General features: G+C 36.4%; 1 protein-coding gene across 1 annotated transcript in view; it reads right to left on the bottom strand.

The window, feature by feature from the left end:
• Positions 1 to 26,305, bottom strand: part of tfg (trafficking from ER to golgi regulator) — a 148,600-nt gene that overhangs the window by 90,641 nt on the left and 31,654 nt on the right. Inside the window, exon 3 of the mRNA XM_039744851.1 lies at positions 8,669 to 8,752. Within this exon, the coding sequence (XP_039600785.1) occupies positions 8,669 to 8,752 (84 nt within the window). The remainder of the gene's footprint in view (positions 1 to 8,668; positions 8,753 to 26,305) is intronic.

Genomic DNA, 26,305 nt, shown 5'->3' on the forward strand with positions numbered 1-26,305 from the left:
TATATATATATATATATATATATATATATATATATATATTATATATATATATATTATATATATATGACAGCAACACTCATAACAATGACAAAACAATTAAAATTGTCAATCATGTTACGTTATTTTTAGTTTGTTTCCTTTTCTTTTTCATTGCTTGTTTAACACACTACTTCTCCGCTGCGAAGCACGGGTAATTTGCTAGTATATATATATATATATATATATACTAATAAACGGCAAAGCCCTCACTGACTGACTGACTGACTGACTGACTGACTGACTGACTGACTGACTGACTGATCACTAATTCTCCAACTTCCGTGTAGGGAAGGCTGAAATTTGGCAGGTTATTCCTTACAGCTTCCTTACAAAAGTTGGGCAGGTTTCATATCGAAATTCTACGTAATGGTCATAACTGGAAGCTGTTTTCTCCATTTACTGTAATGGAGATGAGCTTGAAACCCGTGGGGCGGAGTTTCGTGTGACATCATCACGCCTTCCACGTAATCACGCAGTATAGAAAACCAGGAAGACCCCAAAAGCGCTGAAGAAAACATGCATTATATAATTGAGAAGGCAGCGAAACAATAAGAAGCGGCGAGTGACATATACAACCATATTCATGAGTTCTGCTACTTGAAACAAAGCACGATGTAAACCTACACTTTAAATTAAGTTCATAGACAGGCTGCGCTGGCGTTTGTAATTTAGTGCCTGCCCATATAAGGCCGTCCGTCAGCGGCAATCCAATAGCAAACTGCCACGGGTAAATATTCACGGGTGAAGGACTGTGCTTATGCAGAGGAAGATGAGATGGTCAGGGTGGTGTTTGGCACAAACTCAGCGAAACTGCGAGAGAAAGTTTTAAGTGCCAGGACTAAGGTAACATTAAATACAGCCATGGACATAGCACGACATGGCACCAGCACAGCTGGGAAACTTCGATGCATGTACACCGAGCGGCTCACGTGAACTGACGCAGTGCACAGACAAAAGGCAACAGTTCCAAAGAGCGCTGAACAAAAAACGAATTACACAATTGAAAAGGCAGCAAAAATATGAAGCGTCTGATACATACAAGCATATTCATAAATCCAGCTACTGTGGAAACAAAGCACACGGTGGAAAAAGTCAATGTCCGCTAAAGGAAGACAGTGTAAAAAACCCGTGCATGCAGTGTGTCAGGTCTCAGATAAAGAAGAAGACGAGCTGTTTATTGATGCAGTAAGAAGCGAATCGATGAATGAAACCTGTCATCTTTACAACGATTGACAAACACGGAATGTAACTTGAACACAACACATCCTACAAATACGAACCTGATTGAAAGAAATAATGATAATCAAATCCTTGATGACAGCAACACTCAGTAACACTCACAAAACAAATACTGTATATTGACAGTCATGTTACGTTATTTTAAAATGTTCCCTTTTCTTTTCTAGCTTTTTAACACACTACTTCTCGCTGCGATACGGGTATATATATATGTATATATATATACCCGATCTACATACTCGAATAATGGATACTTTATTAGCCATCAATGATTGTTTTGGTAAAGCCATACTCAGTGTATTCATTAGATGAACGGTAAAAAAGTAAGAGCGAGGGGAGGATGACTTATTGAGGCATGCAGGCTGTAGTGTGCGTCAACTCTATCTGAATTGCGCGATCACATTTGAAAAAATATATCTTTTCAAGTTCTATTTAGTCCATATGTGTCAAACTCAAGGGCCACGGGCCACATCCGCCCGTGTAATTATATCCGCCCGCGAGATCATTTTATATACTGTATTATTGTTATTAATGGCCGGGTATATGAAGCGCTGGTAACACAATAAACTACAGATCCCATAATGCAGCGCTTCAGCTGCCTTGCGAACACTTACGCGTTAATCAAGTCGAGCTTATGATGCTGCAAGTTATTGCGAAGCTAGCTCACACGATGCTGAAGAGAAAAGTTGATTCTGAAAATAGAGCCTTTAAAAACCGATGGGAGGCTGAGTATATGTTTACTGAACCCGTGTGTCTCATTTGTGGAGCTAATGTGGCTGTAATTACAGAATTTAATCTAAGGCGGCACTATGAGACAAAACATCAGGGTAACCTGAAAGACCTGAATGCAATGCAGAAGATACAGAAAGCAGAAGAATTAAATAAGAATCTGACACTTCAGCGGACGTTTTACCCGTGCACAATCACAAAGTGATTTCAAGTGAAGCTGCTTTTATGGGAGACACAAATGCACCAGTGCAACTTGCCCCACTTTCCCTGTTGCCAAGTAATGTTAAACCAAGTCGTCACTACGGTGTTCCCAAATCGCACTTTGCTGATAAACTGGCGCACTGAGTTTGCACGGCGCTTTGGTGACTTTGAAGAACAAAAAGTCCGTCTACATGCGGCTCGAACCTTGTGCATGTAGCACATATCTGTGTGAGAAGCTCTTCTCAGTGATAAAGACTAACAAAACAGCACACAGGAGTCGCCTCACTGATGAGCACCTGCAATCCATCCTGAGAATCTCCACAACACAGAACCTCACACCAAACATAAACGAACTTGTTGCCAAAAAGATGCCAGGCGTCCAGCTCTAAAATGACATATGAGCAAAGACAACTGAATGATTTGATTTGTTATTGCTGAAAGGAACACATTTTATTTATATTTCCAGGTTTTGTTATGCAGCATGTTCATATTTGAATTTGTATAATTTTGACAGGATATATTTTATGGAGAGCAAAATCTTTTGGGATATTTAAAATCTAAGTTTATTTTTATATAAAATTACATAAGAGTAAAGAAATTTGAATGTTTGTTCTTTTAACGTTTACTTTATTTCTAACTTGTATAATTTAGACAGGATATATTTTTATGGAGAGCAAAATATTATAAGTTGTTTAAGGTTTGAGTTGATTTATTCAGGAATAATATTCCTGTCTGTTTTACCATTCCTACCAAAGATATTTCTGTCGACTAAATAAAAATTCCTTCTATTTAAAATTTAAATAGAACTTGAACAAATCGATAGTTCATAATATCCACGCAGACTTGCGTAAGAGCGGGAGTTATCCGTTTTAACAAGCAGCGTATTGCACTGATACGAAATAGCTGTGTGTGTATATATGTAGATATGTATGTATATGTATATATATGTTTATATATGTGTGTGTGTATGTATATATATGTATTTGTGTGTATATATGTGTGTATGTATGTATGTGTGTATGTATATGTATGTGTATATATGTAGATATATGTATATGTATGTATATATGTGTGTGTAAATATATATATTTAAATATATATATATATATATATGACAGCAACACTCATCACTCACAACAGTGACAAAACAATTACATTGACAATCATGTTTCATTTTTAAAATGTTTCCTTTTCTTTTTCATTGCTTCATTAACACACTACTTCTCCCCTGCGAAGCGCAGGTATTTTGCTAGTATATATATACAGTATATATACATATATATATATATATATATATATATACATATATATATATACATACATATACATATATATATACATATACATACATATATACATATATAGACATATATATACATATATATATACATATATATATATACACATATACATATATATATATATATATATATATATATATATATATATATATATACATATATATATATATATATATATATATATATATATATATACATATATATATATATATATATATATATATATATATATATATATATATATATATATATGTGTGTGTGTGTGTGTGTGTAGAAACATATGGTTTCTACTTCAGATTTTCAACTAACGCTTTGGGGTTCTGGAACACAACCCCCGCAATCAAGGAGGGATTACTATATTATATATATATATATATATATATATATATATATATACATATACATATATACACACACACACACTTTCTCTCTAACGATGTCACAGTATAAACTTTATTTTGGTTTTGCTAATACAACATTTTCATATATATTCACTACTACAGTTATAAACATTGGCAACTTCTTCAACGTTATATGCATGAATGCTTCTCTGCGTATACAACAGTGGGTCAGTTTTATTTTTGATGCAACAGTCTGAATTGATGGAACAAGTCTATGGGTCTAAAATGCAGTGTTACTTAATAATATTTGCAATTGTTGATGTTCTGTCAAAATCAGGGTTTAACACAATTAAAACCACCGGACTTTATAAGTTTTTTCGCTATTGGGAATTATTGAGAGAAAGAATGTTATCTCAGAATTTTTATCAACATACACTTAGAGCATATATATGGAGCCTTTAAATTTAATGTTCAGCAAAAATTCTAATTTACTTTCTTTCTTTGACTTTTTTAATCAGGCTTTCAGGTGACGATCTCTCTCTCTCTGTCACTGTATCTTACAAAAACCCTACTAACAAATCAATCAAAACAAGAGAAACAAGCAATTTAATTATTGCAGTGTGTTTTAGGTTAAGATTCAAACTACATTTCCTTCTGTACAGTATGAAAAAAAGAAAAAGCACAAGCAGAAACAGAAGGAAACAATCAAATGATAAAAGAAAAATTTTTACAGATATCAAAAATGAATGCTAAATACAGTGGTGTTTAGCACGGAAAGATGAAACTGTACTTAAAATGGGGTTTTGGCAAAAATAACGAGGTGATAAGATATTTAAAAAAAGATAATACTAATGATTTCATTACACCAAAACAAACTGGAAAAAAAGAAGTAATTCCTTCAACTTTAATTTCAGACAAATAAAAACAAAGAATGTATTGTGATACATACAGTAGTAAGATTTAGCTTACAATACTTAATAATATTTATACTGTTAACTATTACAAAAATTACAGTATTATAGCAATGCAACTCCAACATTGAGATTATAATGTATTATGGAATCCCTGACAATTCCCCATCAGTAATAATATTATGTTGGTAAAGTTCTGCAGAAAGAACATCTGCATTCTTAACAGATTCACAATGCATATCAAGTAGCTAGAGGGTGCTATAAGAAGACTGATCACCTTATGAATTCATACATATATTCAGCAATCCTGGCAAAAGTCATATTAACATGCAAACATCTAATCAATCTATTAACAACCAATAGAATGAGCCTTATTACTGCATTCACACACAAAACTCCCATTTTAGGCAAGGAGCAGATCATGTATCTTTTTTTTGGGGTGTTGTTATTCATGTTAGCCCTGAGCCTTTATTGGTAAAGGTTATTTTTTTTTTATTCAATATACTTGGTTAATCCCAGAGGAGAAATTGTCTTTTCATATGACCATATCCAGAAATTATGGAACTATAGAAGGTTTTTTGATACCAAAATATACTGCATGCAATTGAAATTAAGAGTAATAACCTATGATGAATACCTTATTTGATCTGTATGCTATAACACATGTTTAAAGGCATTCAAAATTGCTTTGAGATATTTTTTTACAATATCTGATAACTACTCCATACTAACATCACTCTCATTCACTGTAAGTTTGCATGAGATTGTCATATAATCATACAGGCAATAATTATCAAGGTTTTCTGTAAAGGTTATGCCTTATAATATTGTGGGATCCTAGCATGTAGTGTAGCAGGTCCACAGCTCAAGTCAGCTGGGCCACTTTTTAAATAAATAATCGCTGCACTTGCGGCTTAGAGAGGGGTGTGGTATGTGTGGCAGGTGCAGTTGCCGGGTGATGTGTGAGGTCCTCACTTAAGTGCACAGGTGAGGAGTCGTCCGCATCCGTAATTGTTCCGGGGAGCTGCTAATTGCCACATCTGATCCACATCCCCGTAAAAAATAGAAGCCGGAGGTGGCTAGGAGGGGTGGAAAAAAAGAAAAAAGGGGAAAAACAATGAGAGAAGAAAAGACATAAACGGACGTTGCAGGAGAAGAAGGGTGCAGGAAGCAGTGAGGAGAAGCCATGCTTGATTGAGCGAATGTGCTCGCTGTTGAGACAGATGCAGCTGTACAGTGAGCCCACGTGGGGTGTTTGGCCATCACCCGGCGCAGTCAGATGTGGTCGCTCCCGCTGAGCATTTTATGAAGAGCGGGAGTGACCGGAAAAAGGATGGCTGGCCACGTAAGGCTGAGAAGGCAGCGGGAGTCGGGACTTGGGACATATATTCCCCAGCATGAGCGCTCTGGTTGCTGTGGAGCCCAAGTCACGGTGTGGTGGAGCCTACCAGAACCAGGGATCAGTTAGGTGAACAAACCAGCAGGAGAAGACTGAGAGAAAGTCAGCTGTAGGGAGGGTGGCTCCCCTGGTGCATAGCCTTTCACTCATTTTATGGATTATTTATTTAAGGACTTATTTTGAAGTACTGAACTTTATTTTGAACACCTTGTTTTGTTTGTTGTTGTTGTAATAAAAGCACTTGGCACTTTTGCACCATCCCCTTGCTTCATTGTTTGTGCCTCACTGCCAAGCTCATCGGTGACATTACCAACAGTATCGGGTTCAAGAGCTCCCAGAAGCCAGATGGGAGCATGGAGTAGAACCAGCATCATCACATAGCATACCACATAAGACTAAATGTTGACAGGTGTATTATTTGATATCAGGGTTTTGAGAGGGTAATTGCTTATTCCAAGTCTTTTTTTTTTTTAGACCTTATAAATTACTGAAAAGTGTACCTCTCACACAAATTTTGTATTTTTCAATTAAAAACAACAGTTTTTCCTGGCATGATTCCTATTCTGAGAAAATCATGTTCTGATTTTATTTAGTGGAAAGTTTTTCACATTAAGCAGCATCACTATTTTGCATTTCAGCATGATCTAAGTTTGTGTTCTTTTTCAAAAGGATTATTCTCTGCGATTTTAATGAATCAGGTTGTTTCAAGTAAAGAGGAGTGATTCTATTTATGTCTGAATATTTGACATTCAGATATGTAATGATGTTCTTTTTTCATAATTTTCTTTTATTCTTTATCCTATATTCATTTATGTTTAAATACTGTGTGTGCAAAACAAGTGTCCTCTTGTACTTTTTATAAAAACTTTTATTTAATAAATGTATTTACAATAACAGTCTAACTTTTTTCTTTGTCATCTAAAGGGGGTAATTTTACATGTAAATACCATTTATTAACTTGATTAATGCCTCTGAAGTCCAAAGTATTTATAGAGTCGCAAAGCTGTTTACCTAAAGATGTTCCATTAAGTGTTTACAAACCATGTATTACTTAACTCAGTTATGTATAATTATATTAGTGAATTTATCATCTTCTCAAAATTATGTACTTTAATTAAACCTGTATGTGTGGTATTGATGGTATAGATATACTAGATTCTTCCATTTTGATTGCGCATTGTGGCATTAATACAAAATGTACAGACGGGCATGTTCTCCATAATTTTTGTGTTTGCAAAAGTATGTCCAGTTCGTCATCAATTCATCAGGGTAAAACAGAAATGTTGATTATCTTTACGTTTAAATTATTTCACTTCCCTACTAGATGTTGCTTGATATTTGCTGTCATGGTTTGTTACATCAGGATATGTTTCAACTTTCCTTTTTTATTAAACAAATGGAAACAGGCAAACAAATTTATTCTGTTGTTTCGGGTATTCTAAACTTTGAAGGTAAATTGTGTCCATATAAAAAAACAATACTGCGTTCAAAACTAGTTATAAATACTTAATGTAACTGAAAATTCAAAAGTACAACTTTATTATGATGCAAATACTGAAACAGATAATTATAAATATCATTGATAGCTGTCTAATGGCTGGTTGACATACACAAACTGGGTTGATAAAATTGTAAACAGCACTATATAACATTTGTTTTCTTTAAAAAAAGAAAAAACAATAATAGAATAACCTCAAACTAAAAAGAACTAAAGTGCACAATTTAAAGTGCTTGTTGACAGTAGTAAAGAATGTAGCATAACTGTAACAAGTCATTCATTACTTTGTCATTCCAATGGCAAGTTAACAAATCACAATTAAATGTTTAAGTCTGAAAATGTATATTTGTTTCCAAGGTAGGAAAAAAAACAAAAAAAAAAAAACTAAACGAATCATTCAAGATTAAAAAGAGAAATGTTTCTGATGATATTCTAAGACATTTCAATGGGAACGGATGTTGCTCAATCTGATTAATCAGCAGTTTAATGTAAGAGAAAATAATCAAAGCAAGAGAAATGTTAACATCACCTTTTAAGTCTTGGCATATTTGGTAACAAGCTATTTGTGCATTCCTAGTGTGTTTGCCTGGACGACCTACATTCTACATATTTTTAAGATAAGGACTGTTCAGACTCTTACTAAACAACTGTAATATGGATATTTATTTTTTAATTGTCTATAGAAAACCTAATTGCATTACATTCATTATCATTTGTTGAAATACACACCTGCACCTATAAAAACAACCAGAATAACTTGCTATTTTTAGATTTACATTATACCACATAAAAGGAAACAAAGTATCTTAAGTTTTGAATTCTCCAAATGTTGAATTGTAAACACTGTTAGATTTATTAAGCAAAATAAATATTCACATAACTAAAAATAATATATATTCAAGTGAAAGGTGGATGATTTTCTCTCAAAACATCCTGGAAGTTAGATTCATTTCATCTGTGGAATTACAGTGCCCTCTGGTGTTACTTTTTTATTTTTGCTTTGAACTTACCAAAAAGAGTAAGCTTCAATATTCTGCTGCACTGGATTGCAAAAGAAAGATCTGAGCTATCGAAAATTGTGATTAGATCACCATCTGCAAAAGAAAATAAAGATAATTAGAAATCAAGACAGATTTCCATAAATGCAACTACATATTCTTTAAAGTGAGCTGTCAAATACAGTACTTAGTAGAAATTTTAAAACATTTTTTAAAAAAGAAAAACTTACCGTATTTTTCGCTCCATAAGATGCACTTTTTTCCCCCGTAAAAGTGGGTGGAAATGTCTGTGTGTCTTATGGAGCAAATATTGCATCATAGACCATGAAAAAACTCGTAAAATCTGTCGCACCTTAGATCCCTTCACACCTCTCCGTCAGCATCTTTTGTCTTGTAAATGTGTCAATAAACTGAAAACAGCAAGCAGCCTGCTATCACATCTCCCCACCACTGTACAGTTTTCTCATCTCAAGTCTGTTTACGTGTGTGTCAGTTGCTTAGAGTTATATAGAGTGAGAAGTCAACTGAGGTGAACTCAGATGATAACTAGGGTTCTACATCGGAGAAAGAATGCACGTTGCAGTTTTGCTGTCGCTGTACTTTGTATATGTACACGGGTAGCTCTGCAGGCTACTTGTAACTTTACGCTGTAGGAAGATAAGTAAATAAATCAAGGTAAATAGGTAAATAACATTCGATCTGGCTCTTATATACAAAGTACAGTGAAAGCAGCTTTCACCTGCAGCTATCGATTCTTCAGTATGTGAGCGACTCTCCACGCTAGTGTTTAGATCTGGACGTTCAGCATGCAAACATGCTTCTGCCTTAGGCATTTCCAACAGGTCTTTTTTGAAGGATTTTGCATGAGGACCTCAATTTCCATCCATACAAAATGATGGCCATACAGCCATACAGAGTTGTGCATGAACATTCTGCAAAATGTTCATTAAGATGCTATCGTTCTATGCAACAACAGGGCACATTTCCATTTGAATGGTTGCATAAATAAGCAAAACCTTCACTACTGGGCTGAAAGCAACCCTCGTGAACTTCATTAGAGACCTGCACAGTGAGCATGTTACAGTTTGGAGCGCCGTTGCAGAATCTGGCATTGTAGGCCCTTACTTTTTTGGAGCGCAACGGGTCACCGTCACTTCAGAACATTACATTGAAATACTATAGAACTTTTTGAAGCTCCAAATGTAAGAAATGGATGTGGAGTATGCCTGGTTTCAAAAGGATGGAGCAACAGAGACCCACGCAAGTTTTGCAAAAGATTCTTCCAGGTAAGCTGATCTCCCTGTGTGGCGATGTTGGGTGGCCTACATGTTCGCATGATCTCACTCCATGCGATTTCTTCTTTTGAGGCTCTCTCTAATTAAAGGTATACACATACAGAACTCAAAACCTTAAAGCCCTCAAGGATGCTATTTGCCATAAAAATTGCTGCTATTCCCCTTGAAATGGCCGAACGAGTCATGCGAGCATTCAGAAATCGTCTTTTTAAAACTTTTAAAACACAGTGGAAAAAAATCTATTTTGAATACCCTTTCTTGTGTCATAATGAAATTTATTTTATCTTGTAGAGTTTTTGTAGAATCAACGTTTGAAAAGTGGTATAGTAGACCCCCGCAAAGTTGTGGTTCAGAGTTTGTGGCCTCAGTTGTTCGCAGATTTTTCCTTAGAACCTAACTAATAATTGTTAGCGGAAACCACAAATATCCTCTGCAATTTTTTATGGCGTTTTTCATGGCAATACTGCACTGTAGAGAGAACAGAAAGCAAATATACAGGAAAACGTGGCTTGGGATGGTGAAAGTAGCCAATCCGAGAGCGCTGTACTCTACTACAATTTGAAACTGCATTTCCTAGTAGTGGCTCTGATTGGTCTTCTGCTGAGGGTGCAGGGGCTGTTGGGGTCAAAGGATGTCAGTGTGGCTTTTAAAAAGGGGGGACAGTGACCAAAAGAAAAAAAAAAATAAAATTCTGTTTTAAGTTCCTGTCTGCCTGCCTTCTATTGGGTTACTTATTCTTATTAGTTGTGCTGGATCGTTTTGTGGTTGAGGTCTGGATTGTCTGCCGTCTACCTGTGAACGAGCGCTCCTGAACACGTCCACCAGTCTTCACCATTTCAGGAACTACCAGTAGGACTACTTTTACATTCCCATTCAACATGCAGATCTCTGGACTATCTATTTTCATCATTAAATTTCATCTGTTGCCGTTTTCATGGACTTTACTGTGTGTGTTTTGTTTGTGTTTTGTTGTATTTAATGTATAATCGCTGTAAGGGGAACAAGGGTGGCAATCATCGTTTTCATTACATTCTTTACCTGCTGTTTGATTACTGGTTTGCTTTGTTTTTGTCTCGGTTTGTGAGTACATGCAGGTCAGGACAAAGCTGGGTGTGTCTCTGGAATCTCCACCATAAAAATAAATAAATCATGGTCTTCTTGATGGAGTGAATCTTAGCGGCACCAGACCGCAACAGTGTTATTCATTTCTCCTTGCTGCTGATTTGACTGCTACCCTGTGATGCATCTCCAGCTGAGTGTTCTCATGTTTTCCGTTTTGTTCTTCTTAACCCTTAAACCACCGCAACTGGCTATAGTTGTTTCCAAGTGCCATTTGCCAGCAAGCAGAAGCTGAGTATATTCAACCACATACATTCATTGAATGCCGCAACCAGCTATAGTCGGTTCCCAGTGCAATTTCCAAGCATGCCGGATCTGATCAGTCAGTGCCGTACATTCATTTAGCAGCCAGCTCATGAACACTGCCGACCCCTGCAGCACTGTAGCCTCACTGTCTCTGGGATTCAGCCGATGCACTAGACTAGCCTGCAAGCATCAGAGTTTACCTCTGTGTGCTTGCGTGCAGCCAGTTCAAGCGCAGCTGGTTCGGTGATTTACTGAATTTCATCAATGGCGTCAGTTGCACCTTGGACATATTGTTCCAGTAGTTTTTTTTAATAGTTTTTATAGTTCATTGGCAGTGTGTAAAATGATCTGTGTTGCAGTAATTGTGATGCTCTTTGCATGAAAAAAAAAATGTGTTACATTAAAATTTCACTTTTTCTTAGTGAATTATGACATTTACTTAAAAATAAACTATAAACATAGGCATTTTTTTAACCACATCCATAATTCACGGCTTTTCTAGAAATGTAAACCCTGCAAATTCCGGGGGTGTACTGTACTTTTTTGGCTCACCCTGTAATTCTCAGTCCTGGAATCAGCCTATTTCCTCTCCTCCGGTCTGTCCAGAGTACACTGAAATGAATACATTAAATTCAAGTACATTAAACCAGTTCATGGAAAGTTTCTACAAACTGACAATATCCAACCAGAACTGGCCAGTTGTCCATTTGGGTCATAAGGTTCTAAGACTAAAAAATAAACACTAATTATTCTCAGAAAAAGTAAAAGTGAAGTAGAACTAATAAACTGCCACACATCTTCATTGTAGTTTTGAAGGGAGCTTCAAGTATTTTCAAAAGACCTATATCTAAATATTATTTCTAGGAAGTAGTCCTAACTATTTTTATCAGTTCCTTTTTTTCCCAAGAAATAAAATAAAAAACTATAATAGAGGAGTGTCAACAATAATTCTTGTGTGAAAAACTAGTGAGGAATATGTATTTATTTACACGGTAAAGGACATTAAAATGGTATTTTCACACTAAATAATCATGAGACTTTCATATTCTGCTGGTTGTGGCATTGATATTGCTTTATTACAATTTCTCAAAGCTCAGTAAGAATCATTGCAGTTCAAGCTAAATTTACTCTTCATATAAATGTATAAACACTACATTAACACTAATGAAAAATTTAAATCCCTTTTAAAAAAAAAAAAAAACTTACTATAGACAATATAAATAATCATTAAATCAAGTACCGTTGTTCTCACTTAACACTAGAATTACCAAAACCTACGAAAAAACTCGTAGAACCATCCCACCTTAAATCGCTTCGCACCTCTCCGTCAGCATCTTTTGTCCTTTAAATGTGTCGATAAGCAGCAAGCAGCCTATCACATCCCTCCACTGCACAGTTTTCTCAGCTCATGTCTGTTTACTTGCGTGTCAGTTGCTTAGAGTTGTATAGCGTGAGAAGTCAAGCAAAATGAAACCTTTGACACATACTATATCGTTATTTGGAACACATGCATTTCATGTGTGTTCCGTGTTTACAACAATCTATGTAAAGACATCATTAAAACAGAAAAGTTTTTCATGTGTTAGTAATAACAAAATGTAGACATGAAGTGTATATAATGTGTGAAGCCTGAAGTAGAAATATGAAATAAACACTTTCACAAAAGGTACAAATATAACAGGACAAGTGCACTTCTATTCAAGAATATAACTGCAGAAAAAGAACCCGTGTTAGGGTGCAACATTGACATCTTTTGATACGACCACTTCAGTGGCCCAACTGTATCAACTGCTGATTAGTAATCAAAACTTAATGGGTTTAATCCCAGATGAGTCCGTTTTGAGAAGTGAGCTGCTCTTATTTTTACTATGTTAGAATAAAAACATTTATTTGATTTCAGTCTGAAACAAACGGTGTAAATTTATGATACTTGTAAAGGTTAGGTTTGGTTTTATATTTTTTTATTCAGTTTTATTCTTTCAGTCGCGTTCACGAGAGGTGCGAAGTGATTTATGGTGGGACAGATCTACGAGTTTTTTCGTAGGCTTTGGTAATTCTAGTGTTAATGATGTTGAAGTCCAAAAAGTAAGAGAAATGTCATAGTCCGCTCTTCAAAGATGTAGTGCAGTAAAGTACTTGCTCAACAATTCAAAGACTGCAAATAATGAATGGCATGTGAATGTGTTGTGTTAATTTCAAAAAATGTTTAATGCTAATCTAAAAGGCAGAAAATATATACATTATACAGTACAATAATTTTTTTAAACTGGTTATAATATTTCTTTAATACAAATACCACTTTCACAATGTAGACTTTACATGCCAAAAAAAAAAGTTGGCCGTTTAGTATTTCCCTTAACTGGGGATGTAATGGAGTCTTCTTTCTTGTACTCAATGGGTTTTGAAGAAAGCTATTAAATTAGTTTGTTTGAAGATGTTATTCTTCTAAATAGTGTTAATTCTCACTAACTCACCTATTTATCATTGCACTCAGATTCAAAAGTGTGTCCAGCAGGACTGCCATCTATCCCCCTTCCATTTCAATAACATGCTTAGGCCCCTCACTACAGTAATCCCTCCTCGATCGCGGGGATTGCGTTCCAGAACCCCCCGCGATAGATGAAAATCTGCGAAGTAGAAACCATATGTTTGTATGGTTATTTTTATATATTTTAAGCCCTTAGAAACTCTCCCACACTGTTAACATTATTAGAGCCCTCTAGACATGAAATAACACATTTTAGTCAAAAGTTTAAACTGTGCTCCATGACAAGACAGAGATGACAGTTCTTTCTCACAATTAAAATAATGCAAATATATCTTCTTCTCTTCAGGAGCAGAGAATTTCAGAGAGAGAGAGATCGCTCGCAAAGAAAAGCAAACAATCAAAATATCAATACATGTGCTTTTAAGTTTGCCGGGCATTTTTTAGAGGAGCGCGTATCTTCTAAGTACAGCCTCTGTGCAAACAGCCCCTCTGCTCACATCTCCTCCGTCAGGCGTAGAGAACGTCAGAGAGAGAGAGAGATTAAAGCAAACCATCAAAAAATCAATAAGTGTGTTTTTGGAAGCACCGCGATAAAGCGGCCGGCATTTCTTAGAGGTGCGTTGGTATCCACTAGGCAAACAGCTTCTGTGCAAACAGCACCTCTGCTCACAGCCCCTCCATCAGGCGCAGAGAATGTCAGAGAGGGTGAGATAGAGGCAGAGACAAGCAAACAATCAAGCTCCACGCGGGATGCATATCTTATAGCATTGAGGATTTTTAGTTAATATGTAATACATGCTCTGATTGGGTAGCTTCTAAGCCATCCGCCAATAGCGTCCCTTGTATGAAATCAGCAGAGCAAACAAACTGAGGAAGCGTGTAGCATAAATTAAAAGACCCATTGTCCGCAGAAATCAGCGAACCAGCAAAAAATCCGTGATCTATATTTAGATGTGCTTACATTTAAAATCCGCGATAGAGTGAAGCCGTGAAAGTCGAAGCACGATATAGCGAGGGATTACTGTATTGTGTTTCACAATTTTGACTTGCACTTTGTAGCTCCTATCATAAAATTTCTCTGCATGTTGATGTCTTTTTCTTGGTCGTTCTCTTTCTGGTGTACCTCCCATCTTTAGTCTCTTTAATTACTTTAACACCCTGTCTGTCTATAAGATTTATTGGTCGAATTCTGCTAAAATCCTTCTTTTAAATTGCATATGCCATCAGTTTGTTTTTCTGCCATGCCTTTCTTTGGTTAGCTCATTTAAATATTGAACATTAACATGAAAAGCATTGCAACACAGAGAATAAGCAAAGTGTCATTCCATTTCAAATCAACACATTTTCCAGAAATCTCAAAGTTTCAAAAAATTCTGAAAAAAAAATACTAGATGTACACATGTTATCCAAGAGACACCATGTAAAATTATTTTGATGTAAGACCAACGCTTTCCAAGATACAGCCAATTTTGAGTCTTTAGCTTTGCTGTGTTTAGGCATTCAGAAAGTATACTTCTAAATGATACATCCTGCTGATTTTATTTTTCATGTTTAGATACCTACACAGGGTTTTACAAAAGGTTATAAACAAATAAACTGAATCAGGGTGTGACCAGCAGACCTCTCAAATGTGAAAAAATAACTTTAGGTCTAATTTTCAGACAAGCTTAATGCACTGTGGGAACGTCCAGATATTTTAAAAATTATTTTTCCTGTATCCAACATGGTCCCTTCTTTCTCAAAAAACAAGTTGTACTTTTCTTATGTGAATCTTTCATTTCTATTTTCCATTCTATAGATGGGTTAAATTCACCATTTGACAGTAATTATAATGATCAAGTTGTTCATCACTAACTTGGGTATAGGATTAATGGAAAAAAATAAATCACCAAACGCACATTAAGCACCACACATGAACAACAGCAGCTCGATTTCTAGTTATAGTTATAGTGAAATGCCCTATTCCGCTTCACTTTTCACCAGACACCCGGCTGACTCTTGAGTTTGGCATCTTCTGTAGGGATGTAATAGTGGTATTCTCAAGTACTACTAGCTACTTGTCTGAAAATGCCCATTTCTACAGAAAGTGTAAAAATAATAAAGTGGTCATCAACTGGAACTGAAACTTGCCTGGAAGAGGACCCATGTTTATTTGACCCCCATATACAGTGAGAAGGATGGTAAGAGAGACAATAATATCTACAAGGATCACTGTTGGGGAATTGCAAGAAAAAGTTAAATCCTGGGGTTATCAAGTCTTCATAACCACCACCAGACGGCATCTGCATGCCAACAGATTATTTGGAAGGTATGCCAGAAATAAGCCTTTTCTGTCAGTTATCCACAAATATTAAGTGCCTGGAGTTTGTAAAATGTTACTTCAACTTTGACTGGAACTGTGTTCAATGGTCTGATAAAACGGAAATTGAAATTTTTGGCAAGAAACACACAAAGTGGGTTTGGTATAATAAGGAGAATGGCCACAATGAAAAGTACCTTGTCCCAACTGTGAAATATGGTAGAGGTTGTGTGATGTTGTGGGACTGATTTTCTTCCAAAGGCCTTGGAAACATTGTTTTAATTGTATATTGTTTTATTGGGTTCCATGAAATATCAGGAGATTTTAAATCAAAACCTTGCTGCCTCTGCCAGGAAACTAAAACTGGGTCATCATTGGATCTTCCAGCAGGATAATGATCTGAAACACATGTCCAAATCAACGCTGCAATGGTTAGCGGACTATAAAATCAAAGTTCTGCCATGGCCATCTAAGTCCCGTGACCAGAAAACTATTGAAAACCTGTAGAGTGAGCTGAAGAGGAGAGTACACAGAAGTGGGCCTAGGACCCTGGCTGATCTGGAGAGATTATGTAAAGAAGAATGGTCTCAGATGCCATGCTCTAAATTCTCCAACATTATAAAAGGTTACGAGAGAAGACTCCATGCTGATATATTGCCAAAGGGAGGAGGTGCAAAGCATTAAATGCAGGAGTGCCAACAATTGAGGCACATATGTTTTTTCCAGAACTTTGAGTACGAAGTATGTGGGCCATTGGTTGATTTTACATGGAATGTCCCCAAATTAAGTAATAAAAACAACTGCAAAATAAAGTAACATTTATGCCATTAAATAAGTGAGGTTCACATGCCATTTTCAACTTGTTCTTTTAGGATTTTTAAGCAAAAGAAAAACTCATGCAGGTGGTCTAATCAGTCAGTCATGAAAGGGTTATTCTGTCCTCCAACAGCTGGTGAATGACAGATAATACTCTTCAATAAATGTGGCTATATGCATTTTTCGGTTGCAAATACAGTCTGGCATATAAGGACCAGTGGCTGTAGTGGCTATGGGACCTCACTGCTTATATTGTTGACATAAAGTGGTAAGCACAAATAAGCTGCCATGTGCATGCAACACCATTCTGTAGATCATATGCTACTGCAGCACAAAGTTTCACAAGAATGTCCAACACAGTAGGAGCTTCCAGGGATGCTATTTGGTGAAAAACTGACCTGTCACTTCTTTCAACAGTATAAAATTAAAAAAAAAAATCAATCAGGTCTGTCAGAAATTAGTTGTTTGTTCTTGAATTTTATTTATAGCTATTTGATAAAAACCTAACGTTTTATTTTCAGAAAAAAAAACCTTTATCTTTATCGTTAACTAGCTGCAATTTCCAGTGTTGCCAGGGAGGAAAGTTTTTTTTTTTTTTTTAAATTGTTTGAGAAAAATATAATAAAAAAAAAAACTTTAAAAATAAAAATAAATTAACTAACAATGAAGACCTAGTAATGCACTTGTCTTGCAGACTTGTATGAATGTATGCTATCATCCAGTTGATGGTCGGAACCGGCCAACTACATTTAATTTCAACAACATTTTCCAAAGTTGATTTCTCCCTACAGTATTTTTAGTTGACCAATGAGAAACATGTACCAAGTTTCATGAAAATCGCTCCAGCCATTCGGAAGTGATTCTGGAACATACTTACTAGTTCTAGGCTGTATACCGGTTCATATTTAAATCCGTTTTTTATTTTAGTTATGATATGGATTTTTCTTATACCGCAACACCAGTTTAAATAGCCTAAACAAGGTTCAGAACATGGCACAGCGGGAAACTGTTTAAGGGAGACCCTTTTCACTGCTACACCGCTAAGCACATGCAACGGAGTACATGCGGTAGTGGAGGTATTGCGGTGAAAATGGACAGAGAACACTCCAAAACTGAATCTGTAGCAGATGATAAAGTTGAACATGATGACACAGAAGAACTTTTGCTGGAAAAAGGAGCCATGTCTGCTGTATGGAGATACTTTGGAGTTAAAAGGACGGATGTGGATCATCATGTTCAAATGTGCGAATACGGTTTCTATACTACTGGATAATATTGCAAGCCAAGTTGTACTTGTTTTATTTTTTTTCAATACTGTGTAATGTACCTGGGTACTGTGTAATAGTGTGACGACATAAGCCTCAAGATTAAAGTGGAAATGTCGAGAATAAAGTCAACATGTCAACTTTATTATCAACTTATAGTTTTATTTTTTCTTCCCTGTGTCCATATTTTTTTTTTCTTCACCGTGGCCCTAATACGCTTCCATAGGGTTATACCACAAATAGCATTATAAATGCAAGTTGCAGTTTTATTATTTATGTATGTAGCTTAGCTTGAAGCAAGATCCAGATTAATGCAATTTGCCTTAATGATGGTTCAGTTAGTAAAGATGTCATAACCAAGTTGCACTGGTTTTATTTTATTTTTATTTGGTGAATACTGTGTAATGCACCTGGGCATGAAGTCTTGAAGTAAACAGCATTATTACTGGAAGTTGCACTATTATTTATTTTATTGTTATTATTTATTAGTTTAAATATTATGCAGTTTAATGATGGTAAAGTTGTTTTGAAAAGTCACTTTAACGTGTCAGTGGACAGAGATTGTTAACATTAACAGAAAGTGCAGTTGGTTTACAAAAAATATTTACTATTTATTCCTTTTCTAAGACATGTTCAGCGCAATACAACTTTTGACAAGCTTCTCATAGCACATGGTCCATTATTGTGTAAATCTACATTTTGACCATTTAATGATGCAAAGGCGAGAAGATTATTGTAGACTCATATTTTGCCTGCAGTGTTTGTGGATTATGCGGTAGTCTGGCGCTCTGGCCCGGTTTTGTTCCTGACTTGTGCCCTGTGCTGGCTGGTATTGGCTCCACCAGACCCCCGTGACCTTGTTTTCGATATAGCGGGTTGGGAAATGACTGCCTGACCGTTTGTGGATTTTACTTTCCCCAAAAATCTAATCTTTTAATTCTAATGGATACGCCTCCTCATTGTGTAGAAACACTACTTTTCCCTGATGGCAACACAAATTAGACGAGCTACAAGTCTCTGGCTTAAACTTTAAAGCCTTATAATATTTCCATCATTCTGACATATCACCTATGTCCATATATTCGTTCTCTATTCGCCTTTCCATTGTTTCACCGAGTAATAATTTCTCTTTGTTAGCGCTAATGTGATCTTTACTATCTTTTTTTGATACTTACGAATTTTTCATTTTTTATATTCTGTAACTCTGCATGTACAGTGGTGTGAAAAACTATTTGCCCCCTTCCTGATTTCTTATTCTTTTGCATGTTTGTCACACAAAATGTTTCTGATCATCAAACACATTTAACCATTAGTCAAATATAACACAAGTAAAGTGTTTTTTATTATTTAGGGAGAAAAAAAAATCCAAACCTACATGACCCTGTGTGAAAAAGTAATTGCCCCCTTGTTAAAAAAATAACCTAACTGTGGTGTATCACACCTGAGTTCAATTTCCGTAGCCTGATTACTGCCACAGAGAAGTAGACCAAAAGCACCTCAAAAGCTAGACATCATGCCAAGATCCAAAGAAATTCAGGAACAAATGAGAACAGAAGTAATTGAGATCTATCTGTCTGGTAAAGGTTATAAAGCCATTTCTAAAGCTTTGGGACTCCAGCGAACCACAGTGAGAGCCATTATCCACAAATGGCAAAAACATGGAACAGTGGTGAACCTTCCCAGGAGTGGCCGGCCGACCAAAATTACCCCAAGAGCGCAGAGATGACTCATCCGAGAGGTCACAAAAGACCCCAGGACAACGTCTAAAGAACTGCAGGCCTCACTTGCCTCAATTAAGGTCAGTGTTCACGACTCCACCATAAGAAAGAGACTGGGCAAAACGGCCTGCATGGCAGATTTCCAAGACGCAAACCACTGTTAAGCAAAAAGAACATTAGGGCTCGTCTCAATTTTGCTAAGAAACATCTCAATGATTGCCAAGACTTTTGGGAAAATACCTTGTGGACTGATGAGACAAAAGTTGAACTTTTTGGAAGGCAAATGTCCCGTTACATCTGGCGTAAAAGGAACACAGCATTTCAGAAAAAGAACATCATACCAACAGTAAAATATGGTGGTGGTAGTGTGATGGTCTGGGGTTGTTTTGCTGCTTCAGGACCTGGAAGGCTTGCTGTGATAGATGGAACCATGAATTCTACTGTCTACCAAAAAATCCTGAAGGAGAATGTCCGGCCATCTTTTCGTCAACTCAAGCTGAAGCGATCTTGGGTGCTGCAACAGGACAATGACCCAAAACACACCAGCAAATCCACCTCTGAATAGCTGAAGAAAAACAAAATGAAGACTTTGGAGTGGCCTAGTCAAAGTCCTGACCTGAATCCAATTGAGATGCTATGGCATGACCTTAAAAAGGCAGTTCATGCTAGAAAACCCTCAAATAAAGCTGAATTACAACAATTCTGCAAAGATGAGTGGGCCAAAATTCCTCCAGAGCGTTGTAAAAGACTCATTGCAAGTTATCGCAAACACTTGATTGCAGTTATTGCTGCTAAGGGTGGCCCAACTAGTTATTAGGTTCAGGGGGCAATTACTTTTTCACACAGGGCCATGTAGGTTTGGATTTTTTTTTCTCCCTAAATAATAAAAACCATCATTTAAAAACTGCATTTTGTGTTTACTTGTGTTATATTTGACTAATGGTTAAATGTGTTTGATGATCAGAAACATTTTGTGTGACAAACATGCCAAAGAATAAGAAATCAGGAAGGGGGCAAATAGTTTTTCACACCACTGTATATCACACCTACATTTTTTTGTATCTTTTGAATTCCACTGTTTTCATTATCTCTAACCTGCTCTGCATGTGTTTCGCCCCCTCATTATTGAACCTCTTTATGACATTTTACTTTGTTGTCTTTTACTTCTGACCTCACTTTGTCCTTCTATTTTTTCAATTACACTAGGTCCATGATGATTATTTTCCCTTTTTTCAAGTAATAATTTCCATTTGTTTGGGCTAATGCAATCTTTACTATTTTTTTTTTTTTGATACTTTAAAATTTTACTGCTTTCATATTCTTTAGCTTTCTCTGCATGTGTATCGCGCCATCATTTGTGTTTTTTTTGAGCGTTTCGAATTCCACCTTGTTCATAATCTCTTATCTGCGTTTTTTTTCTCTCCAACGCTTTTGGGCCTCTTTATTCCGTGCTGTTCTTTATTCTTCACTTAGTCATTGACGTTTCATCTACAGGGTGGTCCAAATCTAATTATGCAGATCCAGATTGTCTAGATGATTTTCATTTATGCGGGGGACAACTCCGGTTCGGCGCAAACACGATTCTTCATGTGTCAGTTCGCACACTTCTCAATATAAACCTTAATAAGTTATAGCGTAATGAAAATTGCATAATTAGATCTGGACCACGCTATAGAATGTATTGTGCTTTTTATGAGCTGAGAGCACAGGATCTGTGTCTGCTAAAAGCCTTTAGACGACAGTTTTGATGACAGTAGTCTTATTTGAAAATGGTTGTAAGTAGTGCATGACTTGCAAGAATCTCATGTTCCATGTCCCTGCGAGATGGTCCTGGGACAATCTCTTGGCACCAAGTCTCATGTTTAAGGTCCCCGCGAGACATTCCTTGGCCAATCTCTTTTGTCTCGCGGTTCTTTGAAAAGTCTTCCGAAAAGATCTCATCTCCCTGGTTTCCCTTCAAAGATTTTTTTTTATAATAGATAGATAGATTACTTGTCTAGCAGACAAGTGAGAAAACAATAGCAATCTCCCATGAGCCCAACCAGAAATTCACATGGGTATGGAAATGTCACAAGTTTGAACCCTGAAATTTCCATACTGTGGAGTAAAAAGCATCACATTTGTTTAAGCGTCACAGCATTGTCCTTCGGCATCCCTTTACTTCCAGCTGAACCCAACAGTATTTATTTTTAACAGCTTGTTTTGTAGTACTGGCACCTTCTGCAACCTTTAACTTTAATTTCATCTTCAGCAAAACCTTTAAATTTTACTAACAGTAGATTCATAGCTACTTTTAAAAATCAACTTGCTAATGATTGCTTAAAAGATTATCCTCCCAATATATACTATTCATGACTGAGAACTAGTACTACTACTACTGGCAAAACACAAAATCCACATTGTTGCTGTTTTAACACTGTTGCTGCTGCTTTAATACAATGGTGACCCCCGTGACCCTGTATTCGGATTCAGCGGGTTAGAAAATGGATGGATGGATGAAGTGCTTAATAAGATTTGTAGTAATCTAAATCAACCTTATGATGGACAACTTTAAATCACTGCTTAAACAGACTACTCTCATTTGAGACGGGTGAGAAGAAGGGTGTCCTGCTCAATTTAGAATTATACCACTGGACATTTACTCTTAAACTGGTATGTAGCCAGTTAAATTCCCCAACTAAACAGCCTTCATTGTTTCCTATTGAACTCAACATGCCCTGGTCCCATTCTATTATTTTTTGATTCACTTGCAAATAAAGCAGATTTCCCCTAATTTCAGTCCCTTAGGCCCATACCCTCTCCAGATTTGGCAAAACACTAAGTAGCAGCTAGGCTCTTCTTCACATCGAAACAAACATAATCCATCCTTCATAAGCAGCCTTTTTGTACTGGTGGCAAACCCATTCACCAAGGATAGGTCAAGGTATTACAAAACTTAGTGACACTTATGTTAAATTGATTCAGGAATGTTCCAGTTACTGAGGTCCAGGTTTTCTGCCAATCCTTCTTCTTCTATCTTCAATGCCTTTTTGTGTTTGATATCTCCACTTCAGTGCTGCTTTTTTTTGAGTATTGGTTAGTACTAAGTGACTGCACATAGACATATTATTCTAGAAGACACAGTAATACGTGAGAGAAAATGTGAAAAAAACCTATAAATAAAAACGGCTCACAGTGGTGATAATCCACATATCGAAAAGAAAAATAGCAGATTAGAATTGCTTTGTCTTCAAGACAGGAGAATTTCAGCGTGTGGCTGTGGGAATCATGTTTATTATTATTAAAAAACACACAAAGGCTTTCAAATCACTCTTTAATACTATAATACTTTGTCTTACACAGACCTTAAAAATAATGAAGGGCTTTGTCATTCATTCTTTGATTGCATCAAACAAATACACAGATGTGCGTTTAAGAATCCATTTATTTTCAAACCAGTTTATATAGTTTATTGACGCAGGGGAAGCGTGACATGCACCATGCACTGTTACATATGTATAGTAGCAGTGTGCACACTTGCTTTGCCAACAACAGATAGGAGCAAGTAAAACCTCTTTGTCCTGGATTAATGGACTGCCTATCTGGTAGACTACAGTTTGTGTGGCTTAAGAACAGTGCATTGAACATGGTCATAAGTAACACAGTGGTTCCACGCTCTCTTCCTCTTTAACCTGTACACCTCAGACTTTACAAACAATATTGAATCATGCCATCAGCAGATATTTTCCAATGACATAGCCATAGTTGAGTCTATCAGCAGTAGGCACAAGAATTAATACAGCACACTAGGTGAAGGACTTTGTTGAATGGTGCAAATTGAACCACCAGCAAGTGAAATGAAATAATCATAGACTTCAAAAGGGTGAAGCCCACTCTGCTCCCAGTTCTCATTGATGGTGAAGATGTTGAGGTTGTGAGGACAATAACTACCTCCTGGTGCACCTGAATGACACACTAGAGTGCAGTACCAATAAACAGACTGTATAAAAGAAGGGCCAGAGTCATCTTTATTTCCCAAGTACAGTGGAACCTCGGTTCACGAACGTCTCGGAACACATACAAATCGGTTTACGAACAAAAAGTTCCCAAAACTTTTGCATCTGTTCACGACCACAGACTCGGTATATGAAAAAGCCAGTTTCCCTTTCGGTTTGTGCGCGCCAATGATTTCCACAAGTGTTCAGTCTCTCCCTATACATTCCCGGTGCAGAGAGAGAGAGAGAGAGAGAAATTGAGACAGACACACACACGTGAGAGAGACGCACACAGACGTGCGCAAGAGTCACACACAGACCCCCATGCGAGAGACACACACACACACACTTGCGTGAGAGAGACAGACACAGACACACACATGCGCGCGCGCAAGAGAGACAGAGAGACAGACACGGCTGGACGCATAAGGCTTGCTTTTAAAGAGACAGATCCTAGCATTGTTTTAACCTCATTGTATTTAATGAAGACATTTTTCTATTGGATTTTAACCTCCAGTGTTATTCAGTGTTTTTACATTTAGTTTACTATTACACTATGCATTCTATGGTATAATTAACTATGTGTGTGCTTAAAAGGCTTTAAAAAAATTATTTCCATACAGTTTGTACAGTATGGAACGGATTAATTGTATTTACACACAATCCTATGGAGGAAATTACTTCAGTTCACGACCAAATCGGTTTACGACCAGAGTTTTGGAACGAATTATGGATATGAACCGTCATTTTCGATGTAGTAGTGCCCTAAGGAAATGGCATAAGTGCAGATGATGTCAATAGATTAGATAACTAATTAAAGAAGACTGATTGAATCTAGGAGTCTGGCTCAACTCACTGGAGGAAGCAGTAAAACAGACGTCACTCAGGAGATTGCTTACTATGCTGGACAATGACCCAAACGCTGTCTATGAGCATTCAGTAACAGACTCAGAAAACTGCATTGCTCTAAGAAGTGCTGTGTTAAGTCGTTTCTACCCTCAGCCCTAAGTGTATATGCTGGTTTGGCATACATCTTAAAAGGCAAAGATATAATGTGCAATATACTGTGCCAATAACTGACACCTTCTCATCTGCTATGAAACTGTAACTGATAAGTATGATCTATGATAAGCCTAATCGAAATTTCATAAATACCTACTTTTTAGTATACTTATACGTAATTCTTGTGATATGTGTATTTGTGCCCCTTTTTGTGTGCTACTGTAACCCTGGAACTTTTTATTAATCCTTAAGGAAATTGCAGACTCTCTCTAATTAATAAAACCTTCAAAAACCAAAACTATCAGAATGATCAGTTTAAATTTTTGCATCACATATATGATACCTTTTGCAAACTTTATGCACTGCATTTAGCAACAGGTTGTATCTGTCACTTGCCAGAAACATTTAAGTGATACATTTCTTCATACATTTGGGATTATCCCCAAGTCTCCGCTTTTTGGTTTATTGTCTCCAACTGCCCATTTTCTATTCTCTCACTGTTAATATTCCTTTTTTGCCTCATACATTTCTTTCTGTGGCTGTCTCTGCTCTTAATCTCAACTTTATCCAGCAGAGATTATTTTGTCCAGGTACAATTTAAACAAAATTAATCCTAGCCTCTCGGAAATCTGGCTCTTTCAGTAAATATATAGAGATCCTCTTTCTTTAACCTATTTTTATCTGAACTTTCTGCAACACGGACCAACGGATCATCTGACTATAAAATTGAGAAGTTGCACTCTACTAGGCTATTAGGTTTTGTTCCCAGCCAGAATTTGTGATTCTTCCCTGATTTGGGGTTAACTGTACCTGTTATATCTTTCTTCCAAGCTTTCAAAGGCATTGATAACTTGCTATCTTTTAAGGACAATATGGGTGGCATTTGTGAGTTAGATGGGTTCTGGGGTTGGTGTTTTTACTATTTACTATTACTGACTGTTATTATTTTACTTCAATTGATTATAGTGACTGTTGATTTCTCATTAAATTTCAGTAAAATATGATGCTGTACTTGAAAGGTTTGTTACCAGGACTTCATCTTTAAGCGGTGTATAACTTTGCTTCTAGAATTTCTAAGTACTTCACCATATTAGTACGAGTACTCTGTATTTTTTTTGAACAAAGATTAACATAACACGAAAACTGGAGCTGTGAGTAATTTCTACATATAAATCTAAAATAAAATTGCAATACATTTGTTTGTTTACATATCATGCAAAGCCTGTTGAACTAATTTTCACAAAATTTTGCATGTAAATTGCTATTGGTTCAAATAAAAACACAGTTTACATGGCATATTACGTGGACTAAATTCCCGTCAGGCAGAAGAAGTTCACTGGGGCTGAGGGGAAGATGTCTTTTTCAACACACTAAGTTTTAAACAAGCAAAAGTGGGATCTTACATGAGACCAAAGGAACAGTGTTTT

The sequence above is a fragment of the Polypterus senegalus genome, chromosome 2 (genome assembly GCF_016835505.1).
Source record: "Polypterus senegalus isolate Bchr_013 chromosome 2, ASM1683550v1, whole genome shotgun sequence".
Classification (NCBI taxonomy): Eukaryota; Metazoa; Chordata; class Cladistia; order Polypteriformes; family Polypteridae; genus Polypterus; species Polypterus senegalus.